Consider the following 9,718-nt stretch of genomic DNA (forward strand, 5'->3'; position numbering starts at 1 on the left):
ATGTACTACTGAGTTCTCTCCTTACAGTAGGAATGTAGATTAAGAGTTGTGTTTTCACTGAAAAAAATAAAATAAAAAATAAAGAGTTGAGAAGCCTATTCAAACTCACTAGTAGAGAAAAAAATGGAAAAGTAAACAATTATAAAGTGCTACTTAATATATGTTAGCAATTTTTAAAGTGTTGAATAAAACCTAATGTGGACAAGCCTTAGAGAAATGGTTAAACTCAATTACTGCTAGTAGCACTGCAAACTGATGGCATTCTTTTGGTGGTACATATTCAGAACCATAAAAATATTCATACTCTTTGGCCACTAACTGCAGACCTAGAAAAAAATTCAAAAGAGGTTAAAAAAAAAACAAAACTGTTTGGTGTTCAAGGCAAAACTATAGTGAAAAGTTGAAAGAAGCCTAAATCCTCTCCAGTAGGGACATGTCTGAGTAAACTATGGAATTCCAACACAATTAAATGTATAAGACCTTAAAATAGTAATGATAAAGATTTTATATCAATGTGATAAACACATTTAATATGATGTTAAGTGGAAAAATGCAGCCTGACAGTAGCAGAGCCACTTAGCCTGTATCTCAGGAGCTGGGAAGATAAAAAGTGTAATACGGAACTTAATTCTGTTCAATTTAGGGAATAAGTCTGACAGAAGTGAAATTATGTAAACATATAGATCAAATTTGGAAGAGAAATTTTTAAAATGTTTTCTGGGTTGTGTGTTTCCTAGTAAAATTAATTTTAACGTTGTAATTTTAAAATAATCATTTTTAAGGATCTGTTTCTGTTTTCTTTGTAAAATTGGATGGCTGGCACGCAAAGCCTGGTTGCCTCAACTTCATAGCTGAAAGTTGTTACCTTTTGTTGAATAATTTAGTTGTTGAATGGGTTTGGATCTTTTATTCATGCTGTTCTCAATAATTTAGAATCTTAAGTTGGAAGGAATCTAAGAAGCATTTTAGAACAACCTCCCACCAGTATAGGGATCCCTTCTATAACATTCCTGACAGACGGTCACCCTCCTTCTGTTTGAAGGCTTCCAACTATGGGAAACTCATTACTTCATGATGCCACCTGTTCAATTACTGGATATCTCTAGTTGTTAGAAAGTTCTTTACAGCTACTGAGTTGAATCTGTATCCTTGTCTCCTCTGCCTACTGGTCCTAATTCTTTCCTGAAGTACAAGAGAACTGATAAATCTTTTTTTTTTTTTTTCCCCTCAAGACAGTCTTTTGAATGTTTTTTAAAAGGCAGTTTTTGTCTTCTCTTAGCCTTTATTCTTTCAGCTGTTATTTATGGATAGATGTAGAATTTGTAGATTTTGCCATTTATTATCTGTACCTACTTCTTATATTAACAGTACCCCAGCTTTTTTTTATTGATTCAACTCTCTCCCACTCTGTCTGTGATTTCAGTGAAGATGACTCTATTCCTGGATCCAGGAGGGGAGAATAAGACCTTTACTAAGTAAGTCAAATGCATTTCACCCTTCCTACCTCCCACAGCTATAGTGACTGATTTGAGGATGTGCACATGGCCCAAATCAGGACCGTCAGGGCCAGTGAAACTCAATTCTGGGATTTTTGTTTGTACTGTAGAAAAAGCAAAGTCTTGTCTACAGGATTGATGTGTGGTGATATGAGCTTGGAACTACAGGAGAACCATCTTATAAGGGCCTGAGAATGAAGTCTGTCCAGCAGAATGCATGACTGAGAGATGAGCTCTTTGTGGTACGCAGGCCTCTCACTGTTGTGGCCTCTCCCGTTGTGGAGCACAGGCTCCGGACGCACAGGCTCAGCGGCCACGGCTCACGGGCCCAGCCGCTCCGCGGCATGTGGGATCTTCCCGGACCAGGGCACGAACCCGTGTCCCCTGCATCGGCAGGCGGACTCTCAGCCACTGCGCCACCAGGGAAGTCCTTGGGTTGGCTTTTTATCACTTACTAAAGAAGTTAGAATGATACAAGCTCTAAACTAGGGTACAGAGGAAATGAAGTAGTTCTGCTACTATCAGACTGCAGAAATGAGGGCAGTTCATTTAAAGTCTCTGGTACTGAATTGCATCATCAGTAAAATGAACAAGTTTAACTGGACAATTTGAAAAACCTCCTCCTCCTTTAAACTTCTATGATTTCTGTATGACTTTGCCTCTAGATCTAACCTGAGTGTCTTGGCTGCTGTCATTTGCTTTTATTCCAATTGGTCAAGTTGTTCTTCTCAGAGGGGTTAACTCTCAAAAGCAAAAGGGTAGAAGGAATTTTCCTATGCTGCATCTTTTTTTAATCACTCATATTTAAATTATTTTCCCTATTCCCTACCCCTCAATCTTTTAAAATGTTTTAATGAACATATAAATTGTCCTAATATGATTCTAAGACATCTATAATTTTAAGACTTTGTCATGAAATAACTCCCTTTACTCAGTGAAAATTAGGTCTATTACTCTCTTGTCTCTAACTTTTCATTTTGAAAAATTTCAAACCTTCAGAAAAATTGCAAGAATAGTACAATGAACACCAGCAGAGCTTTTACCTAGATTGGCCTGTTGTTGATATTTTTCTGTATTTGCTTTCCTGTGTGTGTTTTCCTAAATAAATCTATTATTCTTAATGTGTCTTTAAAACAGTATGTATTAAGAAAAGTAAGGACTTCTAAGAGGATTCCTGGAACCATTTAGAAGGATCTGGAAAAGTAGAGTTGGTACAGGGTAGGGACTAACAATTCAGAGTCTTGACTTTTCCTGAATTTCAATCCTGGCTCTCTCTAATCTTCAGTTCTCATATTTGTGAAATATGGGTATTATTGGCACCTATTAATTAGTATTAATTATTTAGTATTAATATTAAATACATTGATTAGTATTATAACGTGAGTAGAGCTCACATGAGATGTTTGTGATTTTTCATTGCTTGTGGGAAACCATAGTTATCTGTGCTCTGCTAATGACGTTGGACCTTGAGTTTCCTCACATAGGAAATAAATTTGTGGTTGGTTCAAAAGGGAATGCAAAGAGCTGAAACAGAAATGAAAGAATATGTGTTTTTGGCTGGGCAAGAAATTAGACCCCATGCTGAAAATTTCAAATAGCACCTGCCAGCAAGGTACTAGTGGAAGTAAAACTAGATAAGGGTAGCAGATGGGTTTTATCTTATGTGCCAATTACTCTTCATGGCTGCCTGGTACACTGTATAAGATAGCTTGTGAGAACTTTTGGGGAAAGAATAACTGCCATGGCACGGGAGATATGAGCACTGGCACAAGTGCCATGTATTTGCCCCTCCGATCTAGGTCTGAAAGACAAAGGAGGCAAGTTTCAGGGATGCGAAGTGAACTTGACAACTGGCTAGTAAATACATTTAAGACTGAGGAGATTTTCTGCCCGTTCGTGTGAGCTGGAAGCTTCCCTCCAGCCAGGTTGCTGGCAGCCAGAGCCTGTCCCTTTTCCTCTTGCACCCAGAGGAGTGTTTGCACTCTTAACCAGAGCTCGCGGGGTGTCTGCAGAGATTACATCCTACTGCATCCTTGACTTTGCTGGTGCAGTGCCACCTTGGTGCCACAGTCCCCAATTATTAGGACGAAACCTGTTCCAAGAAGCAGCATCCGCCCTCCCACCCTGTCCTCCCTGTGGGTGTGGGGGCAGTATCAGTGTTTGGACACCAAGCAAGGACCCACGCTGTGTCTCCAAAGGCAGTCTGTTCTGTCAGGGATGGAGGTCAACCCAGAGTAAGGACTTGAGTAATTGGGGGCCCACATTAGAAGACCCTGAGCCTGGAGGAGAACCAAGGTGGCGGAGTAGAAGGACGTGCTCTCAGTCCCTCTTGCGAGAATACCAGAATCACAACTAACTGTTGAACAATCATCCACAGGAAGACACTGGAACTCACCAAAAAAGTTACCCCACATCCAAAGACAAAGGAGAAGCCACAATGAGATGGTAGGAGGGGCACAATCACAGTAAAATCAAATCCCATAACTGGTGGGTGGGTGACTCACAGACTGGAGAACAATTATACCACAGAAGTCCACCCACTGGAGTGAAGGTTCTGAGCCCCACGCCAGGATTTCTAACCTGGGGGTCCGGCAATGGGAGGAGGAATTCCTAGAGAATCAGACTTTGAAGCCTAGTGGGAATTGATTGCAGGACTCTGACAGGACTGGGGGAAACAGAGACTCCACTCTTGGAGGGCACACACAAAGTAATGTGTGCATCGGGACCCAGGGGAAGGAGCAGTGACCCCAGGGGAGACTGAACCAGACCTACCTGCTAGTGTTGGAGGGTCTCCTGCAGAGGTGGAGGGTGACTGTGGCTCACTGTGAGGACAAGGACACTGGCAGCAGAAGTTCTGGGAAGTACTCCTTGGCGTGAGCCCTCCCAGTGTCTACCATTAGCCCAACCAAAGAGCCCAGCTAGGCTCCAGTGTGGGGTTGCCTCAGGCCAAACAACCAACAGGGAGGGAACCCAGCCCCACCCATCAGCAGACAAGCAGATTAAAGCTTTACTGAGCTCTGCCCACCAGAGTAACACCCACCACCAGTCCCTCCCATCAGGAAACGTGCTCAATCCTCTTAGATAGCCTCATCCACCAGAGGGCAGACAGCAGAAGCAAGAAGAACTACAGTCCTGCAGCCTGTGGAACAAAAACCACATTCACAGGAAGATAGACAAGATGAAAAAGCAGAGGTCTATGTACCAGATGAATGAACAAGATAAAACCCCAGAAAAACAACTAAATGAAATGGAGATAGGCAACCTTCCAGAAAAGGAATTCAGAATAATGATAGTGAAGATGATCCAAGACCCTGGACAAAGAATGGAGGCAAAGATCGAGAAGATGCAAGAAATGTTTAACAAAGACCTAGAAGAATTAAAGAACAAACAAACAGAGATGAACACTACAATAACTGAAATTAAAACTACACTAGAAGGAATCAATAGCAGAATAACTGAGGCAGAAGAATGGATAAGTGACCTGGAAGGCAGAATGGTGGAATTCACTGCTGTGGAACAGAATAAAGAAAAAAGAATGAAAAGAAATGAAGACAGCCTGAGAGACATCTAGGACAACATTAAACGCAACAACATTCGCATTATAGGGGTCGCAGGAGGAGAAGAGAGAAAGGACCCGAGAAAATATTTGAAGAGATTATAGTTGAAAACTTCCCTAACATGGGAAAGGAAATAGCCACTCAAGTCCAGGAAGCACAGAGAGTCCCATACAGGATAAACCCAAGGAGAAACACGCCGAGACACATAGAAATCAAACTGCCAAAAATTAAAGACAAAGAAAAATTCTTGAAAGCAGCAAGGGAAAAATGACAACATACAGAGGGCTTCCTGTTCTGATGGACGCTCTGGCAGTAACAATGATTGGGGACATCCTGCTGTTTGGGACGCTGTTGATGAATGCCGGGGCGATGCTCAACTTTAAGCTGAAAAAGAAGGACACGCAAGGCTTTGAGGAGCAGTCGAGGGAGCCCAGCACAGGTGACAACATCCAGGAGTTCTTGCTGAGCCTCAGATATTTTCGAATCTTCATCACCCTATGGAATGTCTTCATGATGTTCTGCATGATCGTGCTCTTTGGCTCCTGAGCTCCAGGTACAGAACCGGAAACACACCTTCACAGAGTGTCTCTTCCTCCATCCTGACGACTTCAAGAATGTTTCTTACCAGAAAAGCAGTGACCTTCCCAGAAAGTCCAAGCTTGTGGTGGGTGGAAAAAATGTTCGCCAAGATGAACACAGTTTCCCAGCCACGTCACTGTTTTCTTTTCAAAGATATTTTCATTTTGACCTCTGCCTTGAAATGCTGTCTACTTAAAAGAGTTTGAAGAGTGTTTATGTGAGGGGCTGTGGTGTCTAGATTGTTTAATCAGATCAGAATCCCTCTTCTACCAAACTTTCACAGGAAACCCATTTCTGGGTATTTCTTGGTTTATTTTTAATAACCATCCTTTTTTTGGTTCAAATTATACAGATTTTAAAAAATCTTTTGTATCCAGGAATCTGAAGCAGAAAGGTTGGCTTTTAAGTTTGATGCAGCCTCTCATTGGACTGCATTTGTGAGGAATGAACAAGTTCATTGTTGTTGCGTCTGTGTCCAAATTCCTTCCCTATCCCAATGGGCTCTGCTTGGCCACTCCATGCTGCTGAGGTTGTCCCCAGGACTTGAAGGGTGAAGTGTTATGGGTTCCTGTGGAACAGAGGTGCAGAGCAGTTGGCAGGGTAGATGGGGGTTTTATGAGAAACTTTGGCTTGCCTTGAAGCCCTCTATTAAAGTAACTTTTGGGCCCATTAATTGTATAGTTTTTAGAATGAGAGTGATTTATGTGGTGATATTGGGACCCAGTTCTGAAAGCTTGGGTTTTGGGGACTGCTTTTCAAGTGGATGATTTCAAGTTTGAAAAACAAGCCTCATTGGAGGAAATACAGCATTTTGCATAGAAGCTTCTTTGAGAGGGAGTCCTGGTTTAATTGCCAACATGACACTTGGGTGGTCAGTGCCTGGATCCTATAGGTGTTTGATTTGTTTGTTGTGGTTTTTGAAATCCTAACTTGCAGTTAACCTGCTGGGAGGAAAAAATAAATATGCAGGCTCTTAGAACTAAAGAGCATTGAAAATAAAGCTCATTTCTAAAAAGGAAAAACAAAAACAAAAACATGGGAACTCCCATAAGGTTAACAGCTGATTTCTCAGCAGAAACTGTACAAGCCAGAAGGGAGTGGCATGATATACTTAAAGTGATGAAAGGGAAGAACCTACAACCAAGATTACTCTACCAGCAAGAATCTCATTCAGATTCGATGGAGAAATCAAAAGCTTTACAGACAAGCAAAAGCTAAGAGAATTCAGGACCACCAAACCAGCTCTACAACAAATGCTAACGGAACTTCTCTAAGTGGGAAACACAAGAGAAGAAAAGGACCTACAAAAACAAACCCAAAACAATTAAGAAAATGGTCATAGGAACATACATATCAATAATTACCTTAAACGTGAATGGATTAAATACTCCAACCAAAAGACACAGACTTGCTGAATGGATACAAAAACAAGACCCATCTATATGCTGTCTACAAGAGACCCACTTCAGACCTAGGGACACATTCAGACTGAAAGTGAAGGGATGGAAAAAGATATTCCATGCAAATGGAAATCAAAAGAAAGCTGAAGTAGCAATACTCATATCAGATAAAATAGACTTTAAAATAAAGAATGTTACAAGAGACAAGGAAGGACACTACATAACGATCAAGGGATCAATCCAAGAAGAAGATATAACAATTATATATGCACCCAACATAGGAGCACCTCAATACATGAGGCAACTGCTGACAGCCATAAAAGAGGAAATCAACAGTAACACAATAATAGTGGGAGACTTTAACACCTCACTTACGCCAATGGACAGATCATCCAAACAGAAAATTAATAAGGAAACACAAGCTTTAAATGACACAATAGACCTGATAGATTGAATTGATATTTATAGGACATTCCATCCAAAAACAGCAGATTACACTTTCTTCTCAAGTGTGCACGGAACATTCTCCAGGATAGATCACATCTTGGGTTACAAATCAAGCCTCAGTAAATTTAAGAAAATTGAAATCATATCAAGCATCTTTTCTGACCACAACACCATGAGATTAGAAATCAGTTACAGGGAAAAAAACGTTAAATACACAAACACATGGAGGCTAAACAATACGTTACTAAATAACCAAGAGATCACTGAAGAAATCAAAGAGGAAATCAAAAAATACCTAAAGACAAGTAACAATGAAAACACGACTATCCATAACCTATGCGATGCAGCAAAAGCAGTTCTAAGAGGGAAGTTTATACCTATACAAGCCTACCTCAAGAAACAAGAAAAATCTCAAACAAACAATCTAACCTTACACCTAAAGGAGCTAGAGAAAGAAGAACAAACAAAACCCAAAGTTAGAGGAAGGAAAGAAATCATAAAGATCAGAGCAGAAATAAATGAAATAGAAACAAAAAAAAACAATAGTAAAGATCAATAAAACTAAAAGCTGGTTCTCTGAGAAGATAAATAAAATTGCTAAACCATTAGCCAGACTCATCAAGAAAAAGAGGGAGAGGACTCAAATCAGTAACATTAGAAATGAAAAAGGAGAAGTTACAACAGACAATGCAGAAATACAAAGCATCCTAAGAGACTACTACAAGCAACTCTATGCCAATAAAATGGACAACCTGGAAGAAATGGACACATTCTTAGAAAGGTATAGCCTTGCAAGACTGAACCAGGAAGAAATAGAAAATATAAACACACCAATCACAAGCACTGAAATTGAGACTGTGATTAAAAATCTTCCAACAAACAAAAGCCCAGGATTAGATGGCTTCACAGGTGAATTCTATCAAACATTTAGAGAAGAGTTAACACCCATCCTTCTCAAACTCTTCCAAAAATTGCAGAGGAAGGAACACTCCCAAACTCATTCTATGTGGCCACCACCACGCTGATACCAGAACCAGACAAAGATACTACAAAAAAAGAAAATTACAGACCAATATCACTGAAGAATATAGATGCAAAAATCCTCAATAAATACTAGCAAACAGAATCCAACAACACATTAAAAGGATCATACACCATAATCCAGTGAGATTTATCCCAGAGTTGCAAGGATTCTTCAGTATATGCAAATCAATCAATGTGATACACCATATTAACAAGTTGAAGAAGAAAAACCATATGATCATCTCAATAGATGCAGAAAAATCTTTTGACAAAATTCAACACCCATTTATGATAAAAACTCTCCAGAAAGTGGGCATAGAGGGAACCTACCTCAACATAATAAAGTCATACAACAAACCCACAGCAAAAATCATTCTCAACGGTGAAAAACTGAAAGCATTTCCTCTAAGATCAGGAAAAAGACAAGGATGTCTACTCTCACCACTATCATGCAACATAGTTTTGGAAGTCCTAGCCACAGCAATCAGAGAAGAAAGAGAAATAAAAGGAATACAAATTGGAAAAGAAGAAGTAAAACTGTCACTCTTTGCAGATGACATGATACTATACATAGAAAATCCTAAAGATGCTACCAGAAAACTACTATAGCTAATCAATGAATTTGGTAAAGTTGCAGGATACAAAGTTAATGCACAGAAATCTCTTGCATTCCTGTACACTAATGATGAAAAATCTGAAAGAGAAATTAAGGAAACACTCCCATCTACCATTACAACAAAAATAATTAAATATCTAGGAATAAACCTACCTAGGGAGACGAAAGACCTGTATGTAGAAAACTATAAGACATGATGAAAGAAATTAAAGATGATACCAACAGATGGAGAGATATACCATGTTCTTGGATTGGAAGAATCAATATTGTGAAAATGTCTATACCACCCAAAGTAATCTAGAGATTCAGTGCAATCCCTATCAAATTACCAATGGCATTTTTTATGGAACTAGAACAGAAAATCTTAAAATTTGTATGGGGATACAAAAGACCCCGAATAGCCTCAAGCAGTCTTGAGGGAGAAAAACGGAGCTGGAGGACTCAGACTCCCTGACTTCAGGCTATACTACAAAGCTACAGTAATCAAGACAATATGGTACTGGCACAAAAACAAAAACATAGATCAATGGAACAAGATAGAAAGCCCAGAGATAAACCTACACACCTTTGGTCAACTGATCTATGTCAAAGGAGGCAAAG

General features: G+C 39.7%; 1 protein-coding gene across 1 annotated transcript; it reads left to right on the forward strand.

The window, feature by feature from the left end:
* Nucleotides 1–5,355: 5,355 nt before the first annotated feature.
* LOC116754446 (small integral membrane protein 7-like) lies at nt 5,356–5,669 on the forward strand. Its single transcript, XM_032633112.1, has one exon. The coding sequence runs from the start codon at nt 5,372–5,374 to the stop codon at nt 5,597–5,599; it is 228 nt and encodes a 75-aa protein (XP_032489003.1). The 5' UTR covers nt 5,356–5,371; the 3' UTR covers nt 5,600–5,669.
* The last annotated feature ends 4,049 nt before the right edge of the window (nt 5,670–9,718 follow it).

The sequence above is a fragment of the Phocoena sinus genome, chromosome 5 (assembly GCF_008692025.1).
Source record: "Phocoena sinus isolate mPhoSin1 chromosome 5, mPhoSin1.pri, whole genome shotgun sequence".
Lineage (NCBI taxonomy): Eukaryota > Metazoa > Chordata > Mammalia > Artiodactyla > Phocoenidae > Phocoena > Phocoena sinus.